Raw genomic sequence first — 17,986 nt, forward strand, 5'->3', positions numbered from 1 at the left:
TTTACAAAGTTGTGGCAACAATTTAATAACTCGTGGCCAAAATTTAATAACTCGTGGCCACAATATAAATAAAGTGTTGCGGATGTCACCTCTATGCCACCGTAGGTATTTATTAAACAATATATGTTACACGGTATGCTACCACTGGTTGTAATTGAAGGTGGGAACATCCTGCACTCGGGTTACTGTTTTGGCGATAAGTGACCGACAAAATAAGTTATTCTCCAGCCGAATATTTCCACAGTTAAGCAGTTATACCCTTATATTTGAGCCGTGCCATGAGAAAACCAACATAGTGGCTTTGTGACCAGCATGGATCCAGACCAGCCTGCGCATCCGCGCAGTCTGGTCAGGATCCATGCTGTTCACTTACGGTTTCTCTGATTGAAATAGGCTTTGAAAGTGAACAGCATGGATCCTGACCAGACTGCGCGAATGCGCAGGCTGGTCTGGATCCTTGCTGGTCGAAAGCCACTATGTTGGTTTTCCCATGGCACGGCTCATTTATGTGCCACGCTTCTCCTACTATTAGTATTGACTCAACTTCTCATTTACCATGAAGAAATGTACCAAATAGGCAAACGATGGTGTCAGCCTAGGGAAAGTAGCTAACCTAGATGGTGGACAATATCCACTATCACCTGAGCAAACATACGCCGTTTGTTTTGCTATACCGAAGACAATATTTTAGGAATTTTACCATTATAAATAGTAAGAATTAAGTTTTAGGTGAGACATTGTTCCAAGGCGGTGCCCCACTGTGTTCCTTTGTTTGTTCGTTTTGTCCTTGTGTGTTGACTTTGTGTGCGCGCGTGTGTGTATGCTTATTGTTCGTCTTGTCCTTATGTGTTGGCTTTGTGTGTGTGTGTGTGTGTGTGTGTGTGTGTGTGTGTGTGTGTTGTTCGTTTTGTCCTGATGTGTAAGCATTGAGTGTGTGTGTGGTGCACGCGTTTGCGTGCTGGGGGGTTCGTTTTGATGAGGCTGCGCTTTTGGTGCGTGGCACTCCCTGTTTGATATTTTTCTTTGTTTTCATTAGATTTTAAAACGTTTATAAGCGTTTACGAAGTCGCTTTATCAAATCATGCTAAAATGGTAAATGTTTCTATGTACATCATCAACAAGACAATTTTGAAGAGTTTATTGGTATTAGTTCAGGTTAACAGATATGCATTTATTGTTGCATGCAGATTTTATCGCTGCTAGTATATTATCCGAAAAATAACAAATTGTCTTGCGGATTCTTGACGAATGCGTTTTGCAGCGAATGAAGACGTTAGACCTAGCGAACAAATGCAATGAACTTTATCTGATATCGACTGACTTTAGAAACATCTGGAGTGCCACAAACATCTTAATAAATCAATAATGCCAGAGTAAACTAGAAAACTGTACCAAATACTCTTAGCCGAGAAAGTTCAAATAAGACTAAAAATCTGGTTTAGATCCTACAACTCTCAAAATATTGCAGGCCCGTGTCCAAATCCCTATTTATTTCAAATGTCTCGCAGAAGGTCGTTAATGTCCGTTTGGTGTGGCACCTTATGGAACCGGGAAAAGTCTGTAATCTACATTATAGATTTTCTTTTCAAATGGAAGTCCAGAATGATATCCTCCAGTCTACTGACGAAAACTGTCTTAAGGCCCTGAATCTACTTGATATGTCCACTGACTTTGACACAATGGACCTCTAAACACTATAACATGTACTCGAAATCAATTTGGAGCCGCTGAATAAAACACATACAAGGATCCATGTCGTCATTTCTAAGCCACCGTTATCTTACAAAATATGTTGACTGTGAGTTATGGACGCTACAAGTGCTGATAAAATACTAGTACTTTTGTGCCCCTCTGTTAAACCTGCCATTTAAGCCAGTAGAAGAGAAAATAACCATTTAAACACAAATGTGACAGACGCTTTTACTATTTAAATATCTTTGTACTATTTCACATACATATAGTTTGCAATGTAACAAGCTATATCTTGTCCAGGGGCTGATAACTTAAATGCAACGCAATCTCAGAATTGGAAAATAAAGTTGTCGTTTCGTCAAGCTGCCATGTTAGAATGCTCTCTTGTCTCCTTCAGAAGGACACGCATACATCACCTTTTGTATCAGGTATGTACACCTCACTGAAATCAAATAATCAGATATGTTAGTCTTACATCGTATATCTTATACATTCGGTGATAGTATAACCATGAATCGCCTAAAAACTTTCACACTCAACAGCATTTTATTCTAGCTAAACATTCGCGTGTTCTTCTCTCATATCATTGTTCTTGTTTACCTGTTGTTAATTTCTTTTTTTTTCACACAATTTCACATTTACATTTAATGGTATCAATTATCGAAATCTTACCGATCTACGTTTAAGGTAATTAATACTTTAAGCCAAATGCGATTCGTTTATGAGAATTTTTTTAACAAATTATAACCCTGTAGTCAACAGTCGTTAAAAATGCACTCGTGTGTTTCAAGAAATAATATGACATGCCCTACTTACAAATCAAGTTTTGTACTGGCTTTGGTTTATTTCCCCAGCAGATAAACACGAAATATAACGGTGCACCAAAGGCAATCAACAACAACCCCAGTCCACTCTCGCTCGGCTTCTGGTACACTGTGAGCACCAGTATCACTACACTGACCAGTAACAGAAAGATAGGCAGTCCTATTGGCAGCTGAAGAAAAACAACATTCAATGTACGAAATAAGATCAGAATATAATGCAAACGAAAATGTGTCGGCAAGAGGGCATACTCTATTGGTTAGATATATCCCCTGAATTTAAGTCAATGCAAGACAATAACCATCATTTTCTTTTCTTTCTTTTTTTGTACTTTTAGCAAGCGCTGAATTTAAGCAAAACACGTTCGGATGTTACCGTGAAAGTTGTACTTGTGTACTTAACTACCTACGGCCCATATTTGTTACAGTTGTTTAATTATAGTCCAGTTTATGCTGTTACATGTTTCTGTCCTAAATTCATACACTATTTGTCCCACTTTATCTAAACCTATCTTAAAATATTGCATTGATGGTTCATTTAAAGTGTGCTACGCCTCTATGATTAAATACGTATCAATGATATAAACTACTTTATCAAACAAGTGAAAAGTGTACCTTAATGGGTCTGTGCAGGTCTGGTTCCTTGTATCTGAGATAGATTTGACCAGCGAAAACACAGCAGAGAACCATTGAGAATCCGAACCCCATTAACTCTATGAGATAGAATATCTCCTCAAAACTCTGCATTATTACTGTCAGCACCATCTGCAAATAAGTAAATCTGAACATGGGTTTTCCAAACATCATTTAAAAAAAAATGCTTATTCTAACACGATCCGATTCATTTTCCTATTAAACAAAGAAGGCTGAAAACAGTGAATTATTATACAACAATTTACTGTTCTGACGTCACAATCATTATGGCATGGCGTCAAAAGGCATAGCCGCGCACTGGAAAAGAAACCGATTGAAAACAGGCAAATATTTACTGAATGCCGTCAAGGATGTACTTTAAAGTCGCTGGTAACGTGTTAGAATCGAAATAATATATTTCATTTAGTGATTTGCTCTTGAATAAAATCATTGTTTGTCATTCAGATGCGTATTATTATATCACTCGGGCTGCGCCCTCGTGATATAATTCCTTCGCATTTTAACTCCAAACAATGATTTATTCAGCGACAAATCACTCAGTGAGATATAATAATTATTTCTTGAACAGCTACTTGATTTAATGGCGATCTTTAAAATAGTGAAACATCAATTGTGCCTTTTGCGAATCATTTCAAACTTTATCGGGCATTAAGATAGAGACACAGACTTTTCGCACATCATCTTTTTTCTACCAGCTTCTTCGGCTGTTTATCACACAGCACTACAGCACTGATACTGGCACAGTAAACTATCAGTTAAGATTAATATTGCTGACATTTAAGTACGAGACGTGAAAATCCTTTCTATTTAAAGTGATAAAACCAGTTACACTTACAATGACCAGTAGTGAGGGAGCTGGTGTGAGATATTTAATGTTGATCATTGAAATAAAACTCGGTAAATGTTTGTATTCGGCTCCTGTCATAAACAGTCTGAAATAGATATGAAAGGTGTTTGCTGTTTCACACGAATACAGTTATCAACGTGTAAGTTCCAACCAAATAGTTAGTCTGGTTAACTAGCCAGGTAAAGCATGATATGCAGTGAGTTTGATACCAGGACAAACTGTGTGTTTCGTCCTGTCTCAGTTTCTTTGCCGAGAAGTTGCTAGAATTTCCATTGAAAAAAGGTAGAAGTGGGAGCAAATATAAATTCAGAACCGGACTGCTATATTTCGCTTAACCCCACAAAATGAACAATGATAGGAGTAAATAGAGGAATATGATGCAATTTCGTGAGAGAAATTGTACTAACCTTGACATGGATAGAGAGTTTCCGTTGATACTTCCCATCACAGAAATTGCGATAAGAATCGGTGTGATCCAGGATGCCGCGGGTATTGTTAGCTGAGAGAATGTCTGAAAAATGTTTCATTATCACAAAGTTTAATATTTGCACTTTACATATACATACAACTTGGTTCGATTAATGATATGCCCTTGAAATATTGCAAAATAAATTGCACCCCGCCGTGGAGAAATCGATTTCAATGCCGACTTACAAAAAGTTGAGAAATTTTTTTGATGTCGGTATGTGTTGAGAGTAAGTACAATGCTGAACATTCAATCCGCGACTTCGAGTTAGTTTCAAACATGTGACTGTCTAGTTTTTGCTAACGATTTTATATGCAAATTAAAATCACTGTTTATATGGCTACTGAAGTGATCATATCACGTGGCCTTTTACTGTGCAGTTTAATTTATGTGTATAATTAACTGCCTGTTAGATGGCATATCTTTCTCATAAGACTTTTCTGTATAGGCCAACTGGCGTTGTGCTTACTTGTACAATCTACTTGATTCAAACTGTAAACAACAATAAACGTAAATTTTGCTTTCTTAAACTCTCCTCAACATTATAAATTGATGCTTATCGAGATAGCTATCACTTAAATCATTAGCATTATAGATACTCGTCTCCCTCCTTAAATATACTCAAATAAAATGATCACATGCTTTGAAAAATAAATTAAAATTTACTCAGTCTGTATTCAAGTGCAGATTGTTATAAAATGATTTTATGACAGAGAACATGAAAATTATAATTAGCATGTCATTCAAATAGAAATGCCTGCTATGCTCTGTTTCAAGACTGTTACAACCCAACTGTCTGCTGCTATTTGATGCTTTAATACTTAGTCTAGTAATAGCAAACATCTTAAAAGTTTTGCACTAGACAAAAAGAGAAAGTTATATTTTCTTACATTCAAAAGCTTTTATCTTTTTTTATATATCAGATCTATAAATGTTCATGAAACAATATATTTATTCGAAATGGCAAGTGCATATAAAATGTCTTCATGAGCATCTGGAGTCACAAACTCCAAATACAACATTTTTTTCAGATCTTTATGAAACCTTGTGAGAATGTTTGTCTTCTGTAGAATCACTTACAAAGTATCATAAATGGGCAATATAGACCTTTAATGTGCCTTTTGTTGAAAAACAAATCTAACCATGCCAACAGTATTGGATATTTATAAATATATGCTTATTTTTATTCAGAGCCAAGGAAGTCTTTGACCCAGGTAACACCTGAAGTAGAACACAATCAACAAATTTCAGCTGCTGGAGTTTTGACCTGAACAGAATCAGCAAATTCAACTACTGTACAGTTGCAGGCATCCCAGTTTCTTGGTAAGGGTTACATCACATGTGATAGCGCATATCTAACGAGAGGACTTCAAATATCCGGTGGACTTTGTAACGTCGTTGGCATGGTCTGAAGTATGACACAAATGTGTTGCCGACTTGTTAACCGTGATACGTTTTGAAGCCATTTCTTAGTAGGTATAATGTTTTATTTCTCATGCAAAATTAAAGCACTTTCTTTCATGGTTAATAAAGTATGATGTTATCCTCCCCCCCCCCCCCCCCCCACCCCCACGCGCAAAAACAAAATCCCTTTTCAATAGGAAGATGATACATATATCAGCAACATTTTTCAACAATTATATTTAAGCAGTGAAATGAAACTGAACCATGTGTTCAAAATAATTTGCAATATTTCTGGGAACGAAGCCGGATTTGATTTAACAAAACAGATCAATACAAAGACGAACATAAAGGGTATCTTAATAAATACCTTCCTCATAGACAAAATATTACAAAAGAAATTATCTGACAAATAAATAAAACAAAAGACAATCTTATGGTTTGACGTAATCAAGAAAGAAGAAGTAAGTTAACTGATTAAAGGGGCTGTTGAAGGTCCTCGAAATATGATTATGCTTGATAAATGTGTATGTGGTTTCTCTCTACAATTACATATTTTATTTTAAAATAATTTAATAATTTACACGAGGATATTTACTTTTGGACCTTAGGCTTCTATGCTATACATCATTCCAAAATAACATCGATAAGAAGTTTGTCTGTTACAGCTATCTTGACAATTAAATCAGTAAACAAAAAATAAATGACCTCTTTTTTATCATAAGCACTTTTTCTTTCTTTATACTTTAAAAGTAAGTAATGGACACGCCAACTTACCACAGCTACTGCAGAAGAAGCTAGCATCTCTGATGGTGTAAGGACGGCGAAGTATGCGATATTTGCTATGAGATATACCACCGTTACTATGGTGATTGATATCACAATAGCTCGCGGGAGATTTCTGAAAAAAAAACAAAAACAAATTTTTTTAATAAAAGGAAATTTATATATTATGCAAATTACAAATTTGTTAAGTTGAGGACTTTTCTCTTGAATTCTCTATAAACACAAACAGAATTCAATCTCGCATGGTCGTTCCTAGTCATTGTCATTTTACACGTTAGAATAAAACACTTTAGCACTTCAATTGTATGAGGTGCATAAACATTACTTCATCACTCGAATTCAGGTTTTTATTCAATTTATAACATCAACACAACTGACATTTAGTAAGTAGAACACCAAAAAAAAATAAAAATAAAAACATGTCTATATATATATATATATATAGTCTGGTATCAACAATGCCATTTTTGACAATTTTACATACAGTACAAATAACATATTGGAGGGACAGACTTTAGAAAGATTATACTTACTTATGAGGTTCAATCAATTCGTCTGTAAGAAAATTTAAATAACTCCTGAAATAAAAGAAAGTGTGCATATTCAAACAACAAGGTAATGTCAGTCACGTGCAGGGCACAATTACACTTGCCCAGACCCTTACAGTTTCTAGTGACCAAGGTGAATTGTGGCAATACTAAAGGACAATTTCACTGTTGTCATATGCAGTCAAGAAGGGCCTTTGTAATTATAGTTTTGTGAAACAAACTATATTCTTGCGACCTTTTCTGTGTATTGGAAGTAAACAGATTCTATTGCAGAAATGATTTGATTTAAGAATGCTCTTTAGAATTTATTGCTTCAACTGCAACGCCTAATAATATTAGTTGCGCTCATTTATAGATATCAAGAAAACGTATAGCCTCGAAGAAGTGGTGCATATTGATGTGTGTGATCTTCGACTGTACAAAGGACAGTTCTAACGTTCTGTTTACTTGACTTACCATCCTCCAAATGCCCAGAACCCGGAGTAGAAAGCAATGGCAATCGAACCAGCACTGAAGTCGCTGTCGGCAAAGGAATCGTTAAAATTATCTATCTCACCTGAAAAAAACCCATTTTACTTAAATGACTAACAAATTTCTTTCAGACATTTGCATAAAAATCATGTCGCTTTCGGATAATGTTTTATTTCGACAGACTTTCACTGGACTTCTTTATAAAATCAGTTAACATTTATATTATGTGGCTTTTCTTCTTTATTCTGAATAACTTTTGATTTCTAGTCTACTTGAAAATTAAAAGTGTCATGTAATCAATTTATAATATGGACTGAAATATTGTTCAAACAATTCAAATACGTAAAGAAATTGTAAAATAAGAAACACTCAAATTGTCTTTGAAAGGTTTTTCTACGATCTCTTCCACAGAATTTATATACATGTTCGCAACAAAATAAAAGAAAATGGTATTTAGTGATTTTTTTCGTACGGCAGTATCTGTGGTTTCCGTATTCGGCCTTAATGCTGTCTCAAATAAAATTAATTCGCTCTTAAAATTCTCGTTTCTGTCTAGCTTCTCATTAGTGATCGGACATTTTCATTACAATTCCGTTATCGGCGAAACACAGTGTCTTTATATTTGCATAAATAACGGAATTACAGGGATTTGAAGACACTTAAACAGACAGCTTCTAATTTGAATTTATACCTAATCGATACAATGCCCGATTTGTAAGTTATTGTTTATTCATGTTCTATGACAATCTGGATGTCATCAAGTTTATAGTTCCATCTTTCACATAAACACTCCGGAAATAGAGTTTAGCACACGAGACTATCGCGAAAAGCATTCAAACAAGTAAAACAAAATGTATTAAATGCTGGGCAAAAAGGCAATATTGTCAAATTACAAATTAACACGCGCTCATAGCATCCTTTACGGAGCATCGAAGCAAAATATCGGCCTAAGGTAGCCTAAAGTTTTTTTGCAGTCAGTTCCATCGAAGCTGTACCAAGAAGTACACTATATAAGGCAGTTAAATTTGACAAAAAAAGCTTGATATGGGACAGTACAAAAGGAAAAAAGGAAAACGAATGCCGTCAAATATGACTCTAAAAGAAATACGAACCTTTTCCAATGTAAATGAAACCAATTACTATGATCATCATAAGAGCTCCCAGCTTGCTCGTGGTGATTACAACTTGAAACTTTGTCGACCATTTCACATTTATACAGTTGATACTGACTAACAATGCTGCAAATAAAAGGTAAGCATAATGATTATTTTGAACTTTATTCATCGAGCTTTTTATCATTATATATAGAAGCAGGGTTAAGATATCAGAAATGAAAACAGGGGAGGGAGACCCTTCTAATTTGAACAGTTTCATTTTCATGTAACAAAATACAATTCATCGTAAAACAAAGTAGGCTGTATCTTGCACAATACCACTTAAGGAATACCGATGTTAGTCGTATTTTTTGTCATTATAAGCAGATTACTGAGATGGTTCGTACTTAACAGAATACAAAGATTGGGTCGTACTCAATCATAGTACCAAGGTATGTCGTATGAGAGTTGTCGCATTCCAGCAGAATACCATGTATGTCGTTGAGAAGATATAATTGAAGGCTCATTTTAGACGAAAAATCAGATAGTTTGTATTCAGAAAAAAAATAGTGCGGTGTATTATTTTAAACGCTTATCAAGAAAGGTAGCTTTAAGAAGAATGCTGAGGAATTTCGCTTTTTAGAAGAAGTTCGAGATAGGTCACCACAGTTTTAGAAGAGTATCGAGGTAGTTGGTTTTAGAAGAATAATATTCTAAAAAGATATCGAGGTATGTCGTTTTAGAAGAATACCGAGTTAGGTCGTTGCCTAGAAATAAATGTGTAGGACGTTTTTATAAAGCGATGTATGTCGTTTATAGAAGAATATCAAGTTATGTCATGTCGGTTTTTTTTTTAAATATCGAGGTAGGCCGTTTTCAGAAAAATACCGAAGTAGATGGTTCCACTAGTTACAGAGACTTAAATTCCTTTCACTCAGCAGAACAGCGTTGTCTTTTTAAAACTTAGACAACCCGATCATTAATTCGTCCACAAAACCCTGCAATACATTAACGCCGTTTCGATACTGTATGATCCACCTCTACAAAACTTGTACAGTGATCCTTACAAAAGTAGTATACTAAGTAAGACGTCACTTCCAATGAGAAAATACAGATAACATGCCTGTCGGTAATCATGAGGAATACTAACCTACTTATGTGTGACAGATTGTGCCTTACCCACTGACCCAGTACGATTCTGCCATAATGCAGTACAACGATAAGATTTTTGTAAAAATGTACTTACTTTTTGACTAGTTTCTACGGAAGCTCCGAGGGGATAAGTGTTCGTTTTTATCTCGTGACCGCGAGTACTAACTAAATTTGTTCCCATGCGGAGTTCGACGGTCTTTTTATCTGGCGTTTCTTGTTTGTTTATTTATAGGAACACTTTTGAATCATTTTTAAATTGCAAGAACAAAATACAATCAGTTTAAGCCCATTTAAACTCATCTAAGTTTATTTACACTATACAGAAAGAAATACGAAACTGCATTTTTGGAGATTTCATTTCTTTGTATATTGGAATATCAGAATTGATTCCAAAGGCACTAACAACATAGGTCGGTCAAACATTTGGGAATATGACGGTCATAAGCGGAATGAACGTTAACAATTAGTTTACCCCTAATATTTTATTCCAGCGGAGTTTGTACGTGTCTTTTGTATCGATGACAATTTTTTGAGAAGTTATTAGTCAGTTTTAATCTTTTTTTACAGGGATGTGCCTAATTATTCGAAATATAATTATTGTGGATTCCTACATTGAAAAAATAATGCTGCTAAAAAATTTAAAATTAAATTAATACCAATGCCTTTCAAAAATGTATGTTTGTATATAAATTGCAAATGGCAATGTAATTATTATTTTAACTTTAAACATCAAGTCAATTGGTAAAATTTATATTTATGCAATAATTATTTTGCATTGTCGACCTTTTTGGACAAATGAATAAGTGCTCCTACAATCAATCATTTTACTTAATACATCACTGTAGAATGCGGAATATGATCAAAAGACATTTCTATTGTAGTTAGATCTTCAGTCGTATCAGCAATGTTACACACTTGACATTTCATTGTGAGAAATCCTGCATCAAAATTTTATTGTCGTTATAAGAACATTGAGTGCTACCATTCAAGCTTATGGCTTTAGACTCCTTGGTATATACTAAGCATTCGATCTGTCATTTTGCTTGACATAAATATACTGTTCATAATGTTATATGCATTATTAAGTAAGATTTAACCCTTTATATGCTATAAAACCATAGACGCTGAATTTCAAAACATGTTTTCTGTACATTGTCCTCATAGGTTTAGGTTAGTAGTTGAGGCACTAAAAAATGGGTTACAGTGATAATTAATAAATCAATTAAGGACTATTATACATTTCGAAATAATTTTTAATGTGTCATTTAAGCGTTGCTGGAGCTTCTTACGGTTCAATTGTGTGAAATTTCAACGCGGACGCAAGTTGATAGTTAAGAACGGAAGCAAAGAAATTGAAAGTAATAGATTTTTAAATTGACTATTACCACACCCAAACTATTCTTAATAATAATTTATATTACTTTATTTTTTGTTACGACTTATATTAGTATGGAACTAGTATTAAATTCCAAATATGTGTAATTTTTTTTTAATTTATCTTTATATTAACAATTATATATTAGGCACAATTTTTTCTGTTTTTTTAAAATTGCAAGAACAAAATACAAGAAAAGCTATTTGGTGAACTTAGTTGAAGATTTTATTAACTAAAAAGTGGATAAAACCTTAAAGTGTTCTGGGATTTCAGTCGAAATACTGGCTTTAAGACCTAGTTTGCTTAGACGATTGCGACTATACGACTGGCAAATGGATCCGAGAAAATGAACCCAGAAGTCCAAGAGCCCAATGGAAATATATTCTGCTGGACTGTGGAATACATGCTCTAACGTTAAATATCATTCAGTGATAACTCCACTACATCATTCAATCATTTTAATTCAGTCAATGCGACGGGAGTAAATATATTCAGATCGTATTCCCGTATCGACGCGTAACAATTTTTGTTCTTTAACGGCAACAGTTTCTTTTATAATGCTGCCTGTGTTAGTTTGTTCGTTCATAGATTGCTATCCATTACATTAGTTGTCGAATCACCATAATTTTCTTTGGATTCTTTAGCAGATTATCAAAAATACTGTGTGCAATGCAAACAATTGTTCCGTAGAAATCCATTTAAAAATCCTTGATACCAACATGACCTTTAAAAATGTCTGTTTGTGATAGCAAAATGCTAATGAGCGAATAGTACATAAAACACCCCTTTTTCTTAACTTTAAACAGTGCTGATAGCTTCAGAATGGTAAATGGTGTATACTTTAGCAATAATTCATTTTTGCTGTGTTCTGACCTTTTTAACATCAATGAAACTAGTGTCTCCCTAACAATACAATCCAGCTTTCCGATGCGCGTACACCGGTCATCATCTCTGACTGTCAGACAGCGAGAGAGTATGATCTAAAAAGGTCACCATTTCTCATTCGTAGCGTTATATTGATATCTCTCGAGCTCGCTTATCTCACTATTTCCGCCGTCTCAAAGACATTTACAAGTCCTGTCCGCAGAAAACACGTGCACAAAATATCATTTTAAGTAGAGTGTCGGTTATCAAAGCAAAGCACTTGATGCTACCGAGTTTCAGCTGTATCAGGCTTTAGCAACTCTGTGGTATAATAAATAAAAGTCCATTGGCCGATCGGTAAGTCATTATGTCATTGACCTATACAAGTACATAACTGTTCCTAATGTTATATGTTATCTACTTACAGTACGATTTTTAACTCCCTTTTATTATGAAACAATATCACGACAACCAATAGACGATGTAATATCAACATGTTTGAACTCTTCAACATGTGTCCTCCGGTAGCGCGTTCTCACGGCCTTACGAAGAACTTTACGGCCATTAAAATAAAAAGTTTTTTTATAATATTAATAAATATAATATTAATAAATCAATTTAAATACTATTAAATGCAATGTTTTCGAAATAAAGTTTTAATGGTGGGTCGTATTTAAGAGACGTTGCAAGGAGCGTTCGATTATCCGGTTTAAGCGCCAGGGAACGCAAAAGTTACAGACTAGCTCATCTATGTATACGGAAGCAAAGAAAACAGAACAACAGATCCACGACTTTTTCTGAAAATGACTAGTTGTTAAGCCCGATCTAGACTGGAACCTAGTATTTAAAAATTCCCTATCCTATATATGGTAGGGATCTTTTTTTTTCTTCTTTTTTTAACTTTTTTTTCCGAGCACCGAATTAATGGTACATATCAACATGACGGGTTTTTTTGTTTTTTTTTTTTTTTTTTTTTTTTTTTTTTTTGCGAAGTGTCAAGAAAGCAAAACACAGAAAACAGCTATGTGTGTGTTCTTTGTGGAAAAGTTCTGTACTTACTGACAACAAGTGCTGCTAAAAGCCTTAAAGCTGTAGCCGGCGGCTCGCAGTCGGGAAATACTGGCTTTAAGACATAAGTTGCAAATATCAACGACGATGCGGCTATCCCGACAGGACAAATGATAATAAAGTTAATCCAGAGACACAAGAACCCAGGAAAATCACCAAATGCCCTTTTAATGTAAATATATTCTCCGCCGGACTGTGGAATACATGCTCCTAATTCAGCGTAACATAATGCACATAGCCCCGAGAAAACCCCACATACAGTCCACATTACACACGACATGCCGACGGATTTTACATTAGTCAGGATGCCGACGGGAGACACAAATATTCCAGATCCGATAATAATTCCCACTATAATAGCTACAGACTGTACCAAACTTATTTGTTTCTTTAACGACACAACAGTTTCTATTTTTAATGTTTTACTGCCTGTGTTAGTTTGTTCGTTCATTATTGTTGTAAATCCATTTATATTAGATTGTCTTGAAGTCCCCACTATATCGCCCTTTTCATTTAATTCGTTTCTACCATTCCTCATCATTTCCCCGTTGCTATCTGTTAAAGCCGGGTTTTTATTTTCCGTTTCCATAATTTTAAACTTAAACACAATCTTGCATCATCTTGTTCACTTTAAACACTGATCCGACACCTGTTCAGTGGTGTCACGGTGACAGGCATAAAGTTTTTCAATCCATCTTTGCATCGCGTGATAGACGTCCATTACATTGAACTTTATCATTGACCGCGTCCCTAAATACGACAAGTAAATCCCTAAACCACGTGTCGTTATCAACTATGTAAAATCTAGCTTCTCATTTTTTTTTTGCAACAACTTTTAACTTTTCCACTCAGCTTAAATAACAATGACGGCAACACTTTATACAACATAGATGGTACTGTATTGATTAAGAGTTTCTCTCTATATATGGACAAGATAAAACTTGCTCTATTAGTATGCAACACAATAGTTCAGTCATAATATAACTTTACATCTTGCATATAAATTAAACATTAATATCATTCTGCTTATTAAAGCTAGAATCACACTGCCGCGGATGGGCTTGCGGGTGAGTTCCGGATAGTATCCGTAACACAGCCGTAGAACACCTTATCCATTCGTAAGTCATCCGGTGTATCCGTTCAGAAATGGCAAGGGTGCGAAGTTTTGAACATGCTCAACATTTCCCCACGTAATATATCTATAAGGAATTCGTAATAAATCCGTAACTGTTCTAAAAGGATCGTAACAGTCCGGAAGACAATCACTGTGGCTATTACGGTTTTATTCCGGTTCTAAAGGTTCTGTTACGATTGCATTAGAGGATTAACAACGCAAAAACCTTCTTTGTTATACTGGAGCAATCCGGGGATGGGAATCCGGAATTCATCCGCAAACCCATCCGGGACAGTGTGATTCTAGCTTAAAAAATAGTATCTGCCTTTGGTCGGCAGCCAGGCAGCGCAACTTTGCTGAAATACAAATACCGGATTTGAACTTTTCGAAGGGGACATAAATGATGGTTCACTGTGTTTTTACTGTGTTTTAATACTATTATTTACTTCAGTTGGTCGTGCAGTAAGGAGGAACCATATGATCAAGCACAAGAGATTTAAATGCAAGGATGCTACAGACCATATTTTGCGAACGTGCATCAAGTCGTTGATGGGAAATGGTTACAAAGGTTTCGAGCCCTTTAATAGCTGTTCACGAGATAATTCAATAATTAAAGGTTTCATAACTGTCTTGCATTGCTTGTAACGGATTAGTCCATGGTGCCACAAAAACTTGGAAAGACAGAGAGGCAGATTTTAATAGTTTTAAACAAGAGCTTTCTGTGAAACGCAATGCCGCCCAACATTGACGGCCTGTAGCAGGTAAATGGGAGTGTTATTTCAGTCTCAAGCAGTCCTGACCTTTGACTTTTGACCTAATAACTCCAAATCTACTACTAGTATTCATACGCAATCATTCTAGGAAACTTGAGGGTCTTAGGCCAAACAGTTATCAAGTTATAGATCTTAAATCAGTTTAAGTCTACATGCCACTGTGACCTCGGCATCCAAGACAATAGGTATCATCTAGTAACCACATCCTATGACTATTGTAAACCCAATATACAAGCGTCATAATACTGTAGGTAGGCATTCACCCGACAGTGAACAGAAACTGTCTTCAGTTACTGTGACCTTGACCTTTGGCCCCCAAAACTTAAGACATCATCCACTGACGACAGACACTCAGCCATAAAGTTTGCCTATTGTAGCTCGAAGTGCTTTCTAGTAACTGATTAGAAAAACATCATGTTTCTACCAACAAATGGATTTTATGACTCCGAATGTTGATGGTGATATAGATCAATAGTTCAAGTGTGAGTCAACTGCATTTATTTATAAATTAGATACGAGGGCGTTCAATAAATAATGCTACTCCTGTGTAGTTCCGTAACCGGTGATTATTTTAATGCGGTTTTCGGCACACTGTAAAGCATTTTTTTTTTGGGGGGGGGGGGGGGGGGGGGGGACAAAGTGACATCGGAGGACCAAATGGTCCTAGGCCGTTCATCTGAGAGCAGCTTGATCAAATTTAATGAATATCCTGCTTAAAATGCGGCCCCTTTTGCATAGGCAAACTCCTTCTTTAATTTTACTTGGTGACCTAGTTCTTGACCCCAGATGACCCTATTTGAATTCGACCTAGATTATAAAAACAAACATTCTGATCAAGTTTCATGAAGATCCAGTGAAACATGCAGCCCCTTTTGCATACACAAGGTTATTCTTTGAATTGACCAGGTGACCTAGGTTTTAATGAAACATGACCCATATTTGAACTTGACCTAGGTTTCATCAAAGCAAACATTTTTATTAAATGTCATGAACATCCTGCTTAAATGTAGCCCCTATATGCATACACAAAGTTTTTCTTTGATTTTACAGTGATCAATTTTTTTACCCCAGATGACCCCTATTTGTACTCCGCCTAGCTTTCATGAAGACAAACATTCTGATCAAATTTCATGAATATCCAGTGTAATACACAATGCTTTTTCTTTGATTTGATTTGGTTGGCTGCAAAAGGGATCATCTACTTGGCATGTCAACACATATCCCACTAAGTTTCAACATTCTGGGCCTAGTGGTTCTGAAGCTATGAATCGGAAAGGGTTTCCATGTTCAGGCCCCTGTGACCTTGACCTTTGATCGAATGACCCTAAAATCAGTAGTGGTCATCTACTCTGCATGTCTAATCATCCAAATAAGTTTCAACATTCTGGGTCAAGTGGAAAGAGTTTTCTACGTTCAGCCCTCTGTGACCTTGGCCTTCCATTGAATTACCCCAAAAACAATATGGGTCATCTACTCTGTAAATCCTATCATCCTATGAAGATTGAAGGTTCTAGGTCAAATGGTTCTCAAGTTATTGACCGGAAATGAATTTCCATGTTCCGTCTGCTGTGACCTTGACCTTTAATAGAGTGACCCCAAAATCAATAGGGGTCATCTATTCAGCATGAACAATCATGTCATGAAGTTTCAACATTCTGGGTTAAGTGGTTCTCAAGTTTTTGACTGGAAATGGGTTTCCATGTTCTGCCCGCTGTGACCTTGACCTTTAATGGAGTGACCCAAAACAATAGGGGCTGCCTACTCCATAAACCCTGCCACCCTATGAAGTTTGAAGGTTCTAGGTCAAATGTTTCTCCAGGTACTGATTGGAAATTAAGTGTGATGGAAGGAAGGAAGGACGGATGGACAGGGCAAAAACAATGTCTCCCTCAGCAGGGGGAGACAGAATTATTTGAATAAGGTATATGCAGGTATACTGGAGCATAGCAAAAATAATCATAACTTAGGTTTGTCCTTGGTATCCTAGGTCTCAGAATAATAGAATAACTTATAAAATCACAAAATTCTATCATTTTTGTACAAGGTACAGCAATTTCTGACGAGTTTGAGATTGTTTTTTTTAACTACTTATTGCATTTTTCATTTTACAACCAAAACATCTAAACTTGAGGTTGATTCCATCTGGAATGAGTCTCCAGAGCAACTGATCTTAGTTGTAAGAACTTGTTTTGTTAATAAGAATTAAGAAATTAGTATAGTTACTAAAAAACAAGATTTTTTCAATGATCAACATCACACCTGACAAAATTGAAGAGGCTTATTGTATTCAAGTCATTATTTTTCAAGTAAAAAATGTGCAACCATTTAATATAGTAATACTAAATTGCGGGTTGCTATAATGGAAAAATGTTCCATTGTAGCAACCTGCAGCCCACAAAATATATACATGTACACTAAATTGCAGGCTGCTAGTGGATACAATAGAAATTTTGTCAGCAACAGAAATTATCACACCAACTTGCATGCTACTTATTTTTTTATTTATCCGAGGTAAATGGTAGCAAATACTGCAATGTCAGTGGACAAAAACAATTATTTCAAACACTAATATGCATAATCACAAAATCAGCTAAATAAATGTTTACTAGAGGTGCTTTTGCAAAAAGCATGTGTCTCCCATAACTGCATTATCACCTGAATAGTAAGTCTGTCTTTGTATTTTGTTTGTGGCCTATTGGAATTCACATGATGGAGTAACCGGTCTACAATGCTGTTCGGCGGTAGTGGAGTGGAGTAAACGTCTGTAATGCTGCGCCGGTGGTTGTTGGTAAATGTAAACGTCTGTAATGCTGCGCCAGTGGTTGTTGGTAATTATGTTCAAGGGCTATAATTCCGAACT

General features: G+C 35.6%; 1 protein-coding gene across 1 annotated transcript; it reads right to left on the minus strand.

Moving 5' to 3' along the window:
* Positions 1-1,123: 1,123 nt before the first annotated feature.
* LOC123557455 (large neutral amino acids transporter small subunit 1-like) lies at positions 1,124-14,357 on the minus strand. Its single transcript, XM_045348914.2, has 10 exons — positions 13,231-14,357; positions 8,799-8,924; positions 7,672-7,771; positions 7,201-7,245; positions 6,659-6,782; positions 4,422-4,525; positions 4,003-4,099; positions 3,129-3,278; positions 2,509-2,686; positions 1,124-2,134 (listed from the first exon to the last, which is right to left on the minus strand). Exons 1-10 carry the CDS (start codon positions 13,826-13,828, stop codon positions 2,064-2,066), a joined length of 1,593 nt encoding a protein of 530 aa, XP_045204849.2. The 5' UTR covers positions 13,829-14,357; the 3' UTR covers positions 1,124-2,063.
* Positions 14,358-17,986: the final 3,629 nt, after the last annotated feature.

This window comes from Mercenaria mercenaria, chromosome 5, assembly GCF_021730395.1.
Source record: "Mercenaria mercenaria strain notata chromosome 5, MADL_Memer_1, whole genome shotgun sequence".
NCBI lineage: Eukaryota > Metazoa > Mollusca > Bivalvia > Venerida > Veneridae > Mercenaria > Mercenaria mercenaria.

What these genes read in the sequence shown, in the direction of transcription:
- LOC123557455 (XM_045348914.2), bottom strand. Translation starts at nt 13,828, where the DNA reads ATGGAAACGGAAAATAAAAACCCGGCTTTAACAGATAGCAACGGGGAA. An exon ending in GAATTGATTGAACCTCATAA is followed by an intron (nt 6,783 to 7,200) that starts GTAAGTATAATC and finishes TTTTTTTTTCAG; the next exon opens with AAATCTCCCGCGAGCTATTG. An exon ending in ACCTGCACAGACCCATTAAG is followed by an intron (nt 2,687 to 3,128) that starts GTACACTTTTCA and finishes GTTTTTCTTCAG; the next exon opens with CTGCCAATAGGACTGCCTAT.